Source organism: Pyricularia pennisetigena (assembly GCF_004337985.1).
Source record: "Pyricularia pennisetigena strain Br36 chromosome Unknown Pyricularia_pennisetigena_Br36_Scf_17, whole genome shotgun sequence".
Lineage (NCBI taxonomy): Eukaryota > Fungi > Ascomycota > Sordariomycetes > Magnaporthales > Pyriculariaceae > Pyricularia > Pyricularia pennisetigena.
In genome coordinates this window covers 6,964-25,434 of record NW_021940929.1, presented here as the reverse complement: position 1 = coordinate 25,434, position 18,471 = coordinate 6,964, and the positions used below count along the sequence as shown (strand labels likewise).

The 18,471-nt window shown below is 49.1% G+C and overlaps 1 protein-coding gene across 1 annotated transcript; it reads left to right on the top strand.

Moving 5' to 3' along the window:
• Positions 1–16,613: 16,613 nt before the first annotated feature.
• Positions 16,614–18,084, top strand: PpBr36_11340 (uncharacterized protein; the record flags this gene model as incomplete). Its single annotated transcript, XM_029898442.1, has 5 exons — positions 16,614–16,828; positions 17,041–17,518; positions 17,564–17,663; positions 17,719–17,906; positions 17,981–18,084. Coding segments are annotated over 5 exons (1,023 nt in total), but the record flags the coding sequence as incomplete, so codon positions are not given.
• Positions 18,085–18,471: the final 387 nt, after the last annotated feature.

The following is an 18,471-nucleotide window of genomic DNA, read 5'->3' as shown; positions in this document are numbered from 1 at the left end:
GATGATCGATGTATGCTGATATTTTTTCCAACCTGTTCTTGACCCTGTGATTTCGAGTCCTGCTCCGAGTCTGTATCGGATTCGTGGGCGGATCTGAGCTGAGCGGACTGCCTAAGCCTGATGTTCTCCTGCAGAATCGATTTGTAGCTATCGAAAAGCCGAGAGTTGGCGTAAAGGAGCTTAGTATGATCTTGGTAAAGCAGTTCGATGGATTGATGCATATTCATTCTTTGCCGCCGAGCCCTGAGCTTGTTTGTGTCAGCACTAGTGGCTGTGCGCTGCCAGGCTCGTACATACCAGTCCGGACTCGTCTTCGCTTGTGTTCTGAAAAGTCGTTGCCATACCGCAGACGAAAGGTTGAGTCCAACATTGGTTTGTCATTTTGAGGTATACACGCTTCTTACAAAGACACGACAAGAAAGTACGCGATCGATGACCCTTATACAACTATAGCTCGGTTTTGTACCGAAAAGGCCTGATTAGCTGCTTTTTCCACTGCTTACAGGCCAATTCAACTTGTTGCTCTAGTCAAGCGCAATGTTGTGCTGTTTGCTGCTGGCTTCTACCAGGCTTGAAGCATCTCATTATTTAACGTTTAGCCATCTTGTGATGAACGGCCTCTTTTGGGCAGAAACAAGAACACCCTCATCCAGAGTTTTCTACTCTACACTTGCTTAGCTGCCTCGATTCAACTTGGACACTTTAGGTGTCGATAGGCCATCATGAATTATCTCCACGATGCCGTTTGTCCGCAGGAAGCTAGTCTTGAGGACCAACCCCAGGCTTGCACTGCCGAGAAAGTCTCTTACGAAGAATCCTTCTACATTCCCATGTACAATGACGAAACTTTCGCCTACAGCAACCACACTATCGATGAGGCTTTCAAAGAATTTTTTCCTTGGCCATCGTTTTCTTCCTTTAACCTGGAGCTGTCCAACGGGACTTCCTGGGATCCTGAATTCGATAGCGTGGTTGACCTGGACCAGTTCTTGAACTAAAGTCGTCATCGGGGATGCTAGGGCTAGATGTCACGGGCGACTGGATCGGTAGGTGAGGGCAGTCAGGGTGGCGGACGAGAATGATATTGTTGTCTAGTCTTCCTAGGGTAGCAGCATGTAACTGGTGATGAACAGGGCCACAGCAGAAATACAAAAAGGCATCGGAATCATTCTTCGTCAAGGCGCATTAACTCGACGCATCTACGTGCTGGTCCTGTACTTGCAAGCTAATCCTGCGATTACCAGCCAGGTCAATGATAATTATCTGGCCTCAGCCCTCTCCTACTGCTCTGGATCAGCGGGTGGCGAGGCTTGAAACTGAACTCTCATGCTTAGTAGCTATGGTTGAGAGGCAGGCTTGCACTACTATACACTTCTTTACTTGTATTGGGGCGCCTGGGATTTCGGGACTTTCCGCGCCAGGGACGTTTCTTTCTCGGAGCCAGTTGTTTGACTTGGATCTTTCTCTTGAAGTTATTCGAGCGAGAGGACGCCCTCGGGCTTCTTCACACCCTTCGATGTTTGTGCATGCAGCCGAGCCCAAGTCAGGCATCAGGAATAGGCGTGCCAGCGATATTGGAGTGTTTTGTTGAGATGTCGGGCGCCTTAGCAGCCGGGTGAGATACAGCCCGATGGGAAGGTCGGATATGATCTTTTGGTTACTGAGCTTCTTCAGCTTCTTAAATGAACCACTGAATATGATGTCCACTAATTGAATAATATTACAAGCAGAAACCTGAGTTTCGCAAGCCATTCTTGCAACTCTTTCAGTCTGGAGCCGGAGTTTGCCTGCCTTCACAGCATAATCTTGAAGTCCGTCTTGGCCTGGTTTTGCATCCATAGGTATTTTTTCGCGCCGAGCTCAGCATAGCTGTACCCATTGCTCAGAGAGCCATATTTCGATATTTAGCTGCTAGAGATGCTACTCACCAGCCAAACCCATCATTCCCAAAGACTGCCGCGGCTACTTAGTAGCCATTGCCCCGCGAAGAAGCGAGGAATCTCGACAGTAGCCCTGTCAAGACGTAGCTGACTCGAAAAAAAGCATTGCCACGTCGCTATTATAATGTCAGTGTATGCAGGTGACATCATAAACGCTCCTTGGTCTTCACGGCCCACGGTCCTCGAAGTTCTTTTTTTGGTCCAGACCGCCGATCTGGACTTTTACGGCGTTCTCTACTCCAACCCGGATCCACTCAAATGGGACTGGCCGAGCCCGACTGGAATCGCATGGGTGTATCACGATGGCCTCCAGATAAGAACGTGGCAGGAAGCTGGCCAGAAGCCTAGTTTTACAGATTATTCGTCAGATTTTGAAATAGAACAGATTTTTGGACACTATGAGAATGCACAAGGTCATGTCTCCTATGCAGTCAAGTGGGTCGACTATACGTGTCCCACCTGGGAAAGTAATATAAATTACTCCTGCAAACACGTCGTCGACTACCACCGGCGACTTTCAGCCCCGGGTTCGGCGCTGACGCGTTATCAGCCTTGCTTCGAGGTTGTCACAGCTACAACCGTATGATACTGTGCTGCGGGGGCTGGTTTGAATTGGAGGATTTATTTGTTGCAAGGTTTATAATGATAGATGTGTCGACTTAATAAGGCAAATTATGAGCAAAGTGCCTTTGTTTTTAACACTGAAGCATTGCCACTTCCCGACGCATGTTCAAAGCCAGATAGTGGTAGCCTAGTGTGTGGATAATCTATAAGATCTAGTGTTGCTGTGGATTAGGTGACCGTGATGTCACTGAACGCCAAATGGGGCCGCTCGACCGGGGATGTGAGATGGCGCCCATACCGGCAAACGAGCGCCAATTTAGTTTAGCACCATGAACAAGTCCGACAATGGCCTGGACTCCGTGGACAATACCAGGGCGTATGCCTCTGGCCCTGATGGAAAGTCAAGTCGCCCATGCGAGCGCCGATTCGTAGTCTGTGTTGATTCTCAGCCAACAAGCGCGGCATAGGTGAGGATATCTTCTCGCTAGCTGAATTCTGCATAGCAATGTGCTTTGTTTGTGGAGTATTCTCTCGTACGCCTCTCAAAACCTTAGGTGGTATGGGTAGCCTTTGCAGCCAGTTGTGGCTGTTTTGCTGAGCAATTTGGTGGTGGGTAACCTTTTGCAGACACTTTTAGCTGTAGGGCTTCGCAATCTGGGGGTGTAAAAAGAATTGCAGCCAGTTTGGGCTGCTTGAGAATGTGCATGGTATAAATGTTCCTCACACCCAATTTGAGCTTTTTCGCTCGATCCAGGGGAGTGGGTAGCCTTTACGGCTAGTTTGTGCTGTTGCATTTGGAAATATGCGTCGTGGTGTGGATATCTCTTGGAGCCAGTTCAATCTTTTTCGCTTGGCGATTTGGGGGGTGTGTAATTTCTATGGCCAGTTCTGGCTGTTAATGGCCTAGTACCGCATTCATCAAAAGCCGAAAATGACTGCAAATCAGTAGCGGATTGTGTCTGCCACAAAAACCAGCATTCTGCGTTCCGTCGTTGTGGCAGCGTTTGCTCTTTGTCATGGTTCAGGTTTTCTTTGACTTCCTAAATTGGACGATTGTTTTGGCCGGGCGAATTTTTAAAAACACTTGAAGCGTCACATGCAGTACGAAGCTATCGAAACACAGTATAGCCTAGCTATCGTAAACAATATACCGTAAAAGGCGCAATGGCCTCGCCAAATATTGTAGTGAACACTTTTAGTAGTGGTGTTGTGCAGTGATGGCTCATGTGGCGTACAACCCCAATCGCCAAGAGAAAAAGATCAAACCGGCTTTAGGGAATGTACACAGGCCCCAAACACAACAGCCAAAACTGGCTGTTTCCCCGCTTGACTGCGTCTCCTAAAATTCACTGTGAGAGTGCGAGCCAGTCAGCGGACTCTAGTTATCTCATAACGAAGCAGCAATTGGAAGTTGACTAGGTCTTAGGAATGTCATGCAACATGAAACCTTCAGACGCAAGAAAGAGTAAACTTGAATTATCTGTCCGCTGCTCTGAATTTGTTTCATAGTCGATGTTTAGATACAGTTTGGAGCAAATCTACCGCTTCCAGTATAGACATTCGATCTTCGGCCCAATGCTTCTTGAGCCTACTTAAGAAGATGAAAGAAAACCCGGGGTGGGGTGCATTGTAGGCTACAAACATCCACTTTTTGCCCTTACTACCCATCTGCCAAAGTACCTTGAAGTAGTTGTGTATTCCATTTGGCTGCTTAGTCAAATATCCATTGCGACAGTGCGATCGGGCTACCAAGCTACTGAGCCAGACTAACCATATGCTACCATGAAGATGTTGAATCTTGACTTCGTCTAGGCCCACAACCGTCTGCGCAGCTGTGCAAGGCAGACATAAGCACATGTACTGAGGCTCGTTCTGTTAACTGGATCATGAAGACTGTGGTCCAGATAGCTCAGTCGCCACTGGTTTTGGCTTGAAATCGAGCCTTTCCCACTTCATCACAAATGCAAGGCAAAAGACCACAGCACCGGCCCCCACAACAATGAAGAATGTGTTCCCAATAGCCCTGGAAATCTCCTCGACTATAACTCTTGCCAATCCCTGGTCTGCCTGGCCCAGAAACGCAGAATTCAGGCCGCCGAGCGCCTGCCTGACTTCTGCATCGGAAATTCGAACGCCGGCATCGACCAGAGCATCGTTGACATACTTGAACCCCAGGTTCTGGAATATGCACCCACCAACCGACATGAACAGAGCAACTCCGCCCAGCTGCATTATCAAGAAGACAACAACATGATCCGACTCTTTGGTCGCGTTACCCCGTGCCATGTTCTTGAGCACCGCGGCGCCCTGCTGGAAAATCAAGCCTACTCCCGCACCCACGAGCGCGAGGTTCCCCATCACGAGACCCACGGGGCTGTCGGCCGTCATGGAGGTCTGGAGCGCCCCGCCAATGATCATCAGCGCGCCGCCCAGCACGTAGAGAACTGGGTATAGTCGCAGGCGTGGAAGCAATGCTGACGAAAGGACCGTCATGCCGACGAAGGTTCCGATGTAGGGAAGTAGATGGACGGCAGCCTCAACAGGGTCGAAGCCTCTGGTGAAGGAGAAGAACAGCGGAGTGTAGTATAATGTGATGCCGTACGCTGCAGCTGCCATGGCGGTTGACAGGCCTACCGGAAGAACTGTGCGCACCTCTCCTAGCGCGTCGGCCGGGAAGATGCGATGCTTACGGGTCGTCCAGATGCACAAGTGCTGCTGCACCGCGTACAGGGAGAACAGGAGCCCGGCAAAGACCCAGGCCACGATGGCTGAGTATGAATCCCATGGCCAGTGCGAGCCAGAGAATATCAAGCTGCTGAAGAGCATTAGAAAGGAAGCGCAGTGTAGCATCCAGCCGAGCCAGTCAACATCGACCCAGGCGTGTGATGCGGTTTGTTTGGATATGAAGAGAGGCGGGAGGAAGACTTTCCAGCCGGCAAAAAGGACAGCCAGAATGGGTATGTTGATAAACATTGCCTAACGGCTGTCAGCTTCTTTTGCAATCCATGCGGGACCGAGCAGACTCACCCATCGCCATGTAGCATGGGGGTTCTCAGCGAAGGCGCCGCCGACGATTGGTCCTAGCACCAAACCTATGGCGAACCCAGTCCCAATGACGGCTTGACCCCTGGGCGCCTCGTATGCCGACGAGAACTTGAAGTTGTACAGCATTATTCTTCCAGAGACCACCGTCAGTATGAATCAAGCAAGATTTCGAACGTCTTAACCCCAAAAGACGGGGTGCTCACCCCTGGTAGAGCCCTGCGCCACCGATACCGGTGATTGCCCTTCCGATTATGACGCAGTTGATATCTGGGGCGGCGCCAGCTATTGCAGCGCCAGCAGCAAATATCAGAGTGTAAATGTAGAACTGCACTTTCAAGTTGCCAAAGGCAGACAGCCTCCGGCACAGCGGCATCATGCAGACGTTGAGCGCTGTGTACCCGATCGCGACCCACGTAAGGAGTTCGACATGTCCAAAGGCATGATAGACGGAGGCCTGAATGTTTGCGACGTTGCTAACATCATAGCCTATGCTGGTGTGTCAGAGGAGCCGTCAGTGGCGTTTGTGCGCGAGATGCGTACCTAGGAGCATGCTAGCTAGCCAGCAGCAGAGCTGTAATCCTGGCCATCTCCAGGCTGGCCAACCGTCTCTGGGGCTTTTTTTCAGTTGGTCAATCCGCCTCCTAGGGGAATTTAGGGTTATCTGATGCCACTGCATGGCTGGTGCAAGACGTAATCTGTGCTGAGAATGCTTTGCTGAGAATGCTTTGCTGAGAATGCTTTGCTGAGAAACCCGTGGCTTTGACAAATGATATATATATATGCGGATATTGCAAGCCTTGATTAAGTCTTCATTAAAAATAGTCGAAGGCGTAAAAAACGGTTCCAGCTGGGCCGTTAGGCCATTTTGAACCAAATGAGAGTGAACGCCAATTCTGGTGTCATCATCCTTGCCACCAGGTATCTGACGCTTTCTCTGGTCATGGCAATGCCGAAGCTGTTTTTGGCTTGTACAAGCGGGACTTGATTGCTCATGACACATTCAATCTTGCACTCGAGGGCATGCTAGAAGTGATTGGATACTAAACAAAAAGAAAAAAAGCGAGAGAACCGTAGACGCCCATCTTACGTCTAAACCATGTCCTCGACAATTACAGCTCCCAATCGACAAGACCGTTTACCAGTAACACATCCGTTGCCGCCAACTCCAGCTCAATATGCTGCGTCCGCCAAATCAAGGTTGTGAACAGAGGTTAGAGCGTTCTCGGCGGCAGCTAGATGCGGAAAGGCAGAAGAATCACAGGTTGAGAACCAGACTGGCTCGATTCGAATGTGAGAAACAAGATCTTGTTAATTGCATCAACAGCCTGCAGCGAGAGTTGCGGGCAGCCCAGCTGCCGAGCGGCTCTTCGGCTTGGGCTATAGCATCGCAGCAAGACAATGACTCACCGAGTCAGCCTCTCGATAGCGCGCCATCCTTGCCTTCTCACTATTACCGGCGGGAAGAGAAGCATAGGCCAACGCAGTCGCAAGACCAGCGGATGTTAGTCGACCTTACGACAGAGGATACAGGCTTCCGATGCTCCAAATGCACGCAAATTTTCAACTCCAGCGACAACTGCTTTGCATTAAGCGGCTGCGGGTGTGTAAGTTGTGGTCCCCCTCACCCACCAACATTGTTCGCAAGAGCTAAGAAAGGTGCGGCTGCAGCCAATTTGCCCGTCTTGCGCAAACCGAGGGTGTCACAACCACAAAGAACTAGGTGAACAAAACATATTTCGGCTATTCTGGACCAGATGTTTTTGCCTGGAAGAGGACGTTGACGAAACAATGGTCGCCTTGAAATGCGGTTAGTTATGATTCCTTCTTCCGGACGAGCAGGGCTGACAAGTTCAGGCCATGTGTACCACGATGTCTGCATCCGACAATGGTTCCGAGCCTGCCAGACCGACAGAAAAGAAAGAGACGGTGGGCCCTGTCCTTGCTGTAAGGAGCACGTTGACGATGTTTTACTACTGGAGTGGAAGCCACTCGGACTCGTGAGGATGGTTGTGGTATCTGCATTTTCTTGAGGCAAAAAAGGAGAGGACCAAATAATACTACTCGGGCTGGAAATCCAGCTCTTCTATGGAGACATCTATAGAATGATTGCGGCATCCGTAGCTTGTCCTGGAATCTGACCCAGCTTTTAGCTCTTGCAGGTAGCTCCGTAGAGCCTGCTTCACGTGGAGTCTGGCTTCCAAAGTGGCAGAGACTTGGTCCAGTTAGTTTGGCTCATGCATGCTGCAGGAGAAGAAACTCACCGAGTAACAACAGACGTCCGTTTGGACTTCTTTCTTCGCGGAGACAATCTTGCATGCCTTTTCTGATGATGGCTTTGAGGTCCGGCTTTCCTTTGTACAGTCTTGCTCGACCGCCAAACGTCTTCGCCACCGTCGAGTCGGCGGCAGAAGGGGTGCCTTCCAAGGACCCTACGTTGTCGAAAATGGAGATCAACATCATCTGAAGTCCGGTTAGCTGGGTCCGCACAAGGATGAGGATAGACCTTGCCTTCCTGGTGTCCTGATCAAGGACCGGGTTGAGAAGCCACTTGCCGGCCGGGTTGACAATGTCTGGGAATGATTAGCGCTGACATGGCCGATACGGTACTCGATGGTCAAACTCACCTCGCTTTGAGATGAGCCAGACAAGATGTGCCTTTTGTCTGTTTCCCCCGGATACTAGCTCTCTAAGGTAAGCTGCTTGAGCAGCAATACCGTACCCACTCGCAAGCAGCAGCACGAAATCGAACTCCAGCAGTGAAACACGTCTCCCAAATGGCCCACTGACGATGGCGTGTCGTCCTTCATGACTGTCTGCCAGATGGAGTTTCCTGGTAAACCCGCGCCGGCGCTCGACAAAAAGGTCTAGGCTTTTTTGCCTATGTTTTGACCACGAAGTCACCACAAACGGGTGGCTTTGGATAGAGGATGACGCGTCGAGCGAGGGGACGGTCAGATTGATGTACTGGCCGGCGGCAACACGCAAAGGGCGGGGCAAATTAACAGTCACTTTGATCGCGACTGTATCACAATCTGATGGCCTGACGGACACACTTGCCAGCCTTCCCCCCTTCAGGTTGCGGGATATGAGGTAGGAAGTACGATAAACGCAGAGGATCAAGAAAACGGTGACAAAGCTAACGCAATACACTTCCAAATATCCGGGGTTCCAAAAGTCAAAGACCGACCGCAGGTGCCAAGCAATACCTACAGCAGTACTGGCCGCTAAGCAGTAATGTAGCACGATAAACACTTCGTAAAACCGATTTCTGAAGAATCCGAAGGACGCAAGTATCAGAAGCTGGACGGCACAGGCAGCCTTTTACGGTCAGTTGATGATGTTAGGCAGGCTCGCTGCGAGAGTGGATTTCTTACAGAGAAGGCCAAAATATTGCCGATGCTGCGAAAGGAAAACGAGCGACCGTTAAGGACCATGCCTATGCTATGAAAGGCTGTCAAAACGGCGGTCGTCCATGCTGCAGCTCGATGGAAGAAAAAGTATGATTGACGGCTAGCACCTAGCAGATCGATAAGGACATCCGAGTGAACGGCCAAAAGCAAAGGCTGGATGTTGAAGATGACCAGATACCCAGCTCGGACTGATCGCAGGGTGGGACTCTTGAAAAGTATGAATATGTTAGCGGCCAAAAAGCAGACGCTCCACACAGCAATCGGTATGGGGAGTCTCCCGATATTACGATACAGGAATTGAAGACGAAAGGCTGTCTGAAGAGGGTGTAGATGGCCTCTGTATCTGTAAATGAATCGCGAAGTCAAGAGTAGAAGAAGCAGGCCTCCGACACACAGCGCGTAACGTTGGAGTGCCAAGTCCATTTTGAAGCAGAAGACAAGGGCGCAAGGACCGGCCTTTCCTTACGTCTGTTAGCCAGAGTAGACTGATACAAGAATGAATGCTGCGCAGATGCGCAGGAGGGCTCTAAAAGAAACTGGAACTTTCTTTCTGGCCATGAAATAGTGTTGTATCTGAGAATTAAGATGCTGCTTATGATATCCATATTCGGTTTCAGACCTTCTGGCAAATGCGTTCATGGCTATTCTGAAAGTGGCTCACTATTGAACGCATCTAAATTGGAAGGCAGTCATGGAAGCTGATACCTGCTTTAAAAAATCGCATATGTATACAGAATGCGCATGATATCAGGTAATGCTACTTTTTTCATACCCAACGAAATGAATAGCTTAATCTCGAGGGAAGAGTTCTCGGATAGGCCGCCTTGCTGGCAGCTGAAAGACGAGGTCGAACACGAGAGAATGCATAATTTGTTGATCGATCAGTGCGAGCAGCTTCAAGATACGATCTTCAGCAAAGAGTTGATAGAACAAGAGCTGTGTCTGACCAAGGACGCCCTGATAGAGATCACTAGTCAATTGAGATCGACTAATGAGAACTTGCAAAAGATGCGTACTACCGCAAGAACCGAGGCAAGATTCAAACACCAGCTTATTCTCACTCTATGGAACAGACTGAGTGAGACGCAACAGTTAGAAATCAAGCGCACCAGCAAGAAAAGAAAGTATGATGACTTCCTTAGAGGCTGAAAGAGAAAGGCGAATGGCAAACAGATGTGGGACGACTAGCGATGGCAAGAACAGCCTACCTTACGGTCGAAGGTCAGGCGACTCCGATCAACCTTTATTGGCTACGTAGACTGCGATTACGGCATACATACAGCTACCAACAAGCAGTTATTTGCTTTGTGCTTATATAAATACAGTGAATCATGAATTCGTAGATGTTGAGAGATGTTCCATTGTTACCTATCGCACTGCGGAGTGACTCTGAATGCATCGCATAAGATGGCCACAAAGGACCGGTGGCGCGCAAGCCTTCAAAAGCTTTCATCCAAAATCAGTGGAGAAAAACGCCTCTGGGGACCCAAGATTGAAGAGCTAAAAGAATTTGTCTTTTTCTCGGCCGACAGCAAGAAAGACAACGGAAGACCACTTTCAGATGTTGCGCCTGGTGCGTTCGTTAACGATCTGAGCGACCAGCGTCGGAAGGCTCGCACGCCTAGGCCACGGACCTTGCAACCCTATGACTTTAGCGGCCATAACATTCTCCTTTTGTCGGACTCGGACTCGGAGCGAGACGAATTTCCAGAGGAGTTCACATCCACTGCTACGGGTTCGGAAAGGCAGCGGTACAGCGTTCTTGGCGATGGTGACAAAGAACACAAAGGGGATGGGAAACCGAAGAAAACCCAGGCTGAAGTCGAGGTTCAGAAAGATCAGGCTGAATCACTCCCGTTGACGTATGGGCAAGACAGCAACGAAGAGGACTTTTTGGCAGACTCGGCAGCTGAAGAAGAATTGGTGAACGACATAGTCAAGCTTCTACCAGACCGGCCCCGGGCCGATTCGCCCACTTTGGGTACCGATGGCGCTGTCATTCGACGGAACTGCAGATACAAAAGCCATGGCAAACCTTTTCATTAGGATCATGCAGGACATGCCTTCGCCGACTGTACCATCACGTAGTTCTCTGCCGGGAGTGGCTCTATCTCTATAATGTGATTGGGCTAGCTTAAGCAGGCTGCTTGAAAGCGCCAGTAAACCGACATAAAATCCGGACTCAGAGTCGTGGGCCTAAATGCAAGCGACTCACTCGCTTGTTCAAATAGAAGATGGCGAGTCCATGCGCCGGCTTTGCTTCCAATCTCAATAGTAAGGCCATAGCATCCGATGTGCAAGCGGTTCTCTGACAAAGTTTAGTATTACGGAGCTACCATTTTTAACTATCTGGAAATAGAAGAAAATGAAGAACCAATGACGCTAGGTCTCAATAAAGAGCTCGCGATGGGTAGTTGGGAGAAGGAGAATTGTAAAACATGTGTGGAGAAGAGATAGAATGAGCCCATTTACAGCAAAGCACGAAGAACAAAGAACAACCATGGCCAGCTCCCTAGAAGAGAGACTTGCAGCTCCAGCAGTGGCAGGAAGACGAGCGTTAAAGCTTTGCCCTGCTGTTGGCTTTGGAATGACTGCGCCGGTGGTAGTGCTAGCGTAGGTCCAATTTATAGCGATGGGAAGGGAGCTTGCACCGGTGGCAATCGGGGTGTTCATGACGCCCAACGCAGTAGAGTTTACGGATGTGGATTTGAATGCATTGTCTGTAGAGTTGTTGGCAGGTCGCCTGGAGGGCAAGGGGGATGCCGTCTGGAGCAATAAATGTTATTGGTGAGCAAGGCTGAGACCCGGCGATGTGTTGACTACGGGGCACATGCTTACCGCAACATGCGCGCTGCGATGCTTGGAGACGCAAAAAGCGTCGTCGACGCGCATCTTGACGGTGATATCAGGCTCACACGGGCAGGGAATATGGGTGATGTCGCAGCCAGGAGCGACAGCATGGCTCACGCACGACTCTGAGCTCTGTGGGGCACCACCGATGATTTGAGCGTGAGCGGTTCCGGCGATGGCAGCAATCACCGTGAGACCCTTCATTTTCCGGGCATTCAGCAAAAAAAACGAAGAAAGAGAGACGCACCAATGTTGAGCGAGGGGCATTGGCAGGTCCTGACACGTTAATCGTTTGCAGACAGCCAGTAATTTATCAAGCGTGATCTGAGAAGCCGCATGCTCCTGTCAGTTACCGCTGGTTTCGGCGTGCGATGTGTCAGAGCTACTGGGCAGGTCTGCCCGGGTGGAAACAAGATCATGCTTGCAATCTTACGGGGGATGTATCAAAACATAACCATAATACTGTAACGGTATCTGAAGGGTTGCCTGTCAGATGCTGGCAAGATAAGTTGCGCCTTGTTCTGCGAGTTCAGTACTGTGACACTGTGCAGTATTGTAAGCTTTAATCATGAGCATTTGAACTTATCAAAGGCCAGTTGTGGACTTGAAGCTAGGAACACGTCGTTCTTTGAGATCTTCGATGGAGCTGTCAGCCTCGCCACGAAGGCCTTGCAGAGGATAACTACAAAATGCGACCTAAATTTTGACAGACCAAAGTTCTGGCTATATCAAATGAGATAACAGAGTCACACGAAAAGTCTATTTTGCAGCTTTCTAGATTGCCAATTTTCAAGCGTGACTTTATAGATGGCTTTGCTTCGATTCTCAACGAGAAGGTTCAACACCGGATTTGGAGGCAAGCTATGAACCCAGGACGCTGCCTCAAGAATCAGCTTACAGTTGTCATAAAAAAAAGCTGCACAGTTCCATTTTCAAAATCAGGTGGAGCTGTGCCTTGAGGCCTTGCATTTCTCATAATATGGCAGAAACAAGAAAATCTCCACTGCTCCATCCGAAAGTACCTACCAACACTGCCCCTCAAAATGCCGCCCCTCAAGACACTACCCCTCAGAGTGGTGAGAGTATTGGTCCTGCCCGGGAAAATCATGGAAGCAAGAGGAATGCCGATACAGAAACCGGTAAAGACTCGAGAGCTCCCAAGATACAACGACGGGAATCGAGCAATTCGCCTTCCAGCCGAGGAATTCCATCGATAGTGACACACAACTTTCCAGAGGACGCTCCCATGACTGGAACTTCTGTAAGCCCGGCAGCCAAGTCATCACATGAGCAGGAGCCGTATTATGTCGATGAGTCGTATTTTGAAGAAACCTTCACAAGTGTCACGTCTTTGACCGAGGCACTTGCAGTACCAGGTTGGGATACAAAGATGTTCCTAAGAGGACGGTCCACGTATCGGCTTAAGAAAGATTTTGGAAACTATTGGCTAGAAAGATCAAAGGTAAAACGGTCGGAGTGTCAAAAACGGTTCGAAGATATATTGAACGAAAAAACGGAGAAGTGGAAAGTCGAGGCCGTCAAAGCAGTGGCAATCGAATATAAACAAGAGCTTTCGGAACACCGGTTCAACATGGAATATTTCTTCGACAGACGCAATTGGAAGGAGTACAAGAACGGCGTCTTGCGGATGCCATGGGCTATGCAGGTAGAACTCGTATGGCGCGACGAAATGACAGGCAAGACTCACACAACGTGGGAAATACCAAGCAAAGTTTGGAGATTATTACACGGCCGTGACAAGGCAGAAAAGGCTATGCTTAACACAGCTAAGAAAAGAGCAGAAATATCCAGAGAGCTGGAGAAAAGAAACCTTCCACAACAAAGATGGGAAACCCCGTCTCCAGATGCTTGGGCCAGAGCCCAGGCAGGCACTGGGATGGGGACCACGTCTACAGCTATTTCAGATGCGAACCGGTCTCCAGCCGTCAAGATCGAACCCCCGTCTCCGCAGGCCAGGAGTAAGAGCCCGTTCATGTTTGCGGACGGGGAGAATTCATCCCAGGATCCTGCGTCTGCGCAGAAGCAGCCGCAGTATGATCAAGCACGGTCTTATCCAACCCCATCGCCCGATCCTTATGACAACGCAGGACAAGCCGGAACAAGCATTTGAGGGAATTACAGTTGACTGTGGGACGATGAGTTTACATAAACATTCATTTCATTTTGATTGCGTTTAGGTTTAGATAGATTTAGATAGTGTCCTTTGTTTCCAATTGATTTCATTACAAGCATGCCGCTTCGGCCGCTTTGGTTTCCGGAAGGAAAGTACCTCACGCGATTTCTTGAGCTAGTTGGCTACTGCAGAAGCCTATAGCTAAGTTTTCTTCTATTCCCGTCGCAGTACTGAGCTGCGACTGAGCGTTGGATCCTTGGCATATGGCACCATTTTATCTGATTTTTGTTTCTCTGCTCACTTCGCTTCCATAGAGCCACAGCGGCTGATTGACTACGCAGCTACTAGTGGCAACACGCTCTTCTCACCGTTTGTATGCTTTCCCGAATGAAGCTATTCTCATGCTTACTGTCTCTCCGGCGTCATGCGGTTTCGCTCATACCACAATAATCTAGAGACAGTACTGGGTTTGTGGGGCTACTTTCACTTTTTTGCTTTCTTTGATTGGAAAGCATTTCTAATGACTATTCTCAAATCGTTCTCACGACATTACACTTCACTCGTATTACAGTAGGCGCATTCCTGTCTTCACCCCGTTACACATCCGATTCTGGTCCCCTTGAAACAACGTCTACCTGACTTCGTGGGACTAGATCAGTTCACTGATTGACTTGGCAATTCATGCTTCTCCATGGCGGTACTACACCCCTCCAAAACCACAATGCTATGCTGTAGCAGCGCAACATCGTTACGCAGTTGAGCAACGAGTCTTTGCAGCAACAACATAACACGTTCAATATCATTCAAGATCTGCTTCTCATCCTCATCATCTGTGCAACCGTCGGTCATGTTGTCCGTGTCGCTGCTGAAGGCGGAGAATTCTGTACTTGCAGTTTCGAGATCGTCATCTTCAGTCTCCGATGAGTCAGGCAAGCAGGAAGTGTAATCTTTGTGTACACAGGCGGTTTGGCTTCTGAGAGTGGGTAAAGTCATCCTGCTAGGTAGCCGATGGACCTTGGAAGGAAGCATCTTAGGAGGGAGCGAGACGTACGAGAAGCCATGTTTTGTATATCCCATGGATACAAATGGATCTCATAAATCCTGTTTTTGCTCTAAACTGAGAGTGCTGCCGAGAAGCGGTTTTTATTCTACTTTGAGCTTTTTCTGACTTGGTAGATGACTCATGCGACTGTGCAAATATCAGACCAGACGTTGAGGAGCTACATCCGTCAATCTCTCGCAGTTCGCAACGTCTACTTTGGCTATTGCTTGCCCGAGTGCGTTGGGTCAGACTAAATATTGTCCGCCTCCTATGGAAGTGGTCTGTTTGCACAAATGTATACAGCCCAGCCTAGTCTGGCTCTTATATAGGTCTCGAGTCTCCGATTCAATATAATTCAAGGTCAGTCATGTCAATCAAGCCAAAATCCCGCCAACAATGTCATTCGGCCAGAGTCCCTCCAGTGAAAAGAAAGAATGGAATACCAAATGCAGACAGAGGCTAGCCGATCACATCAGTAAGTAGAACCGGATGAAGAGAAAACCAAAGGCTGACTCGGTTCCAGAAAAGCAGACGAACCTAACCGTGAGCCCCTGTGATGTACGCTTGTCAACCAAGGGGACTGCCTACACTTGGATATACACACCGCAAAGCAAGCACCTGTTTTCCAAAAACCTTTCGAGTCACAGCTTGGAAGGGTATAGAGAGCTTTATTCCGATGTTGGCCGTACGTTTTACGCCATTCTGACAGACCCAAATCATCATAGAACAGAGAGCGACCGAGTCACGAGCGAGGAAGGAGGTGTGTCGAGCAATCCCAGGCGATTGTCTTGGACCGAGTTGGAAACTAAGCTTGTCAATTTGGAAAGCAGATTTGCCACCTTGAAGGCAGATTTTGGACTTCGCAACGCGTGGAAATTTACGTTTCTTGGGGCGCTTGTCTTGGTTATCCTTTTAACACTGACTTTATGTTATCATGTATATTGAATCCCTAAGTGTCATTTGGCCTCACATGCCCTGATCTTTGGGTGCTGCATACTCAAAACATCACAAGCCGCAACCGGCAGCGCGCGAAAGACAGTAGTATCAGCATCGTTATCTTTTTTTAGATATGTTATGTAATTAGCACAATGATGAATACTTATGCTTTTCCACATAGAACGTAGCTACTGTATAATCTATTACTTGTCATTGCTATCTAATGGCCAAATGGCAGCGTAAAAAAGCGCCGTTTTGCCAAGTTGGTCTTTGCACGGGCAATCCTCCCGGCGTATTTGATATAAACGTGTCGTCGGTGCTCTGACACGGGTATGCCATCTGTGGCTTGTGGGCTGCCGTGGCTGGACGCATTGTTCATCTAGCCGCAACCGCCGGTCAGAAAAGTCAATGAGCAGTAAAATAGAAATGAAACTCGTGGAATCAATCTCAATACTACGCGACAGTGACCACAGCAAGGTCTCAATAGCCCCCTACGGTCATATCATCAAAATTAGGCTAACCAGAAGCTGTGCATCACGTGCTATATAGCACGTGCACAACACATCAAATCCAGGCTTGTGCCAGTTCACATCTGGGGGTGTCCCTTCCGAAGGCTTGATGTAGTAATAAGTCACTCAGGTACAACGCCCCTTGCAGGAGAAGATGCGATTGACATACCAGAGCATTAAGCTACGCTAGGCGACGAAACGTGGAAAAGTGCGGCGAGAGGGTGCGAGGGGTTCAAAAAGGGCGACGGACGCCGAGAGGCGGTAAAGAGGCAACACCGAGCCGGCGCAGCCACATGCTACCGCGAAATATACAGCGTCTCCACCCAGTTGCTAATCCATAAACTCCCTTGTTTGTCCACATCAAACGTTGCGATTTTCGCCCACGCCGGGCTACCCACGTACGCAAAGATGCGCTCAATCCGGTTGTTCGGGACGACACTATGTCAGGATGCTAATAGAGGCCCTTAAAAACATTAGAAATTGCCCGATATTCATCAAAATTATATTTATCTCCATACTGTAAGTGGCGGATAATCCGGACATCCACACAGAACTCCAGTTGCTTAAGTCAGCTGACTACTAGAAGTGACTTTACTCTGGTCATGCATAGGACTACGGTCATTCAGTTAGGATTAGACGACTCGGCAGTACCATCGCCTCTAAATCTTCCGACTAGAGATGTTCAACAAGAACAAAATAGTCCACGCCCTCAAGGAACAAAAAGGGGCAATCGTCTGAAGAGAGATTGTACTCTGAATTTCATCAAGGAGTCTCCTTGGTCCGTATATGAGAAACATGTCGATGTATCTTACAAAACGCCCCGACATTCATGCATTGTGGCACAGAAGCGAAGCAAAGGTAATGCCAGAGTTCATATCAAGAAGATTATAGACCATTCCAAAGAAGCCACTGCCAATTGTCTGCTGCTGCTTCAGTCCGCTCCAATTCTTTTCGTCCCCATTCTCGAAGTTTACGAGCAACCATCGTCCATGTACCTTGTTTACGAGCTGGTCGAGCACACTCTCCAGGATTTAGTTCGAAGCCAGCACTCCCTCGAGGTCAAAGAGCTAGGGGCCATAGTGAAACAGGTGAGTTCCTCTGGACCTCGATCCAGTACGAAGCTGATCTTGTAGATTCTTGAAGGACTCATCTACCTCGAAGTAAACGGGATAGGGCTCCTGGACCTCGAGTGTGCGGACATTAGGTTCAGGCCAAACGGCTGCCTCCAGATAGGTCTGTTGAGACAAGCGCTCACCGCTGATGGGTTGTGCTGACCGGAAAATCACAGGAAGCTTCAACCTCCGCGCCTGGACAGAAGACCAGGTCAGGCTGCGGACTTCCTGGCTGAAGTCAATTACTTCTAGCCTGGTCCAGAAAACCACCGACGGTGTCACGGAACCAAAGCTGTGGCATCCATGCACCATGGACTTTTTTGCTCTGATCGAAAGTGGCGTCTCGTTGGATCAGCTCTGTCGAGTATGTCTTCACTGCGGTTGATACTCTTATCCATGGTGCTGTAGCTGATATTCGATAGCATGAACTGGTCACAGATTCTCCGGACAAGAGTGTTCTTTCAAGGCTATGGAGTATGATCAGATACACCGTACTACCTCAGCCGCTGGCCAATATGGTAGCGCTATGTCCTACAGGTTGAATGCTTCGATGCATCCCAAAAATGTGGGTTGTTAACTACACAGCTGCAAATCATGCGAGAAGTCAAGATTGGTATAAGGCTAGGCATTGCTTTCTATATTCAAAATCGGCCATTAATCCAAGCTTATGATATTTCCGACGGTGATATGCTAGGTCCTTGACTTCCAAGTTGACCCGGGTGATGACAAAGCCCACATCTCCGTTTGGATTTCTTTGACTAACGTGGTTTATCAGTACCCCGGCCATATCAGTACCCCGGCCACTTTTGAGCTCAACACCATCTTTCAATTGCGACACGCGCTTTTTCTACCATCAACAATGGAATCTTCTAATCGCGAAGCGCAAATTATACTAGCACTAAATGAGCTTCGATCTAACAAAAAGTCCA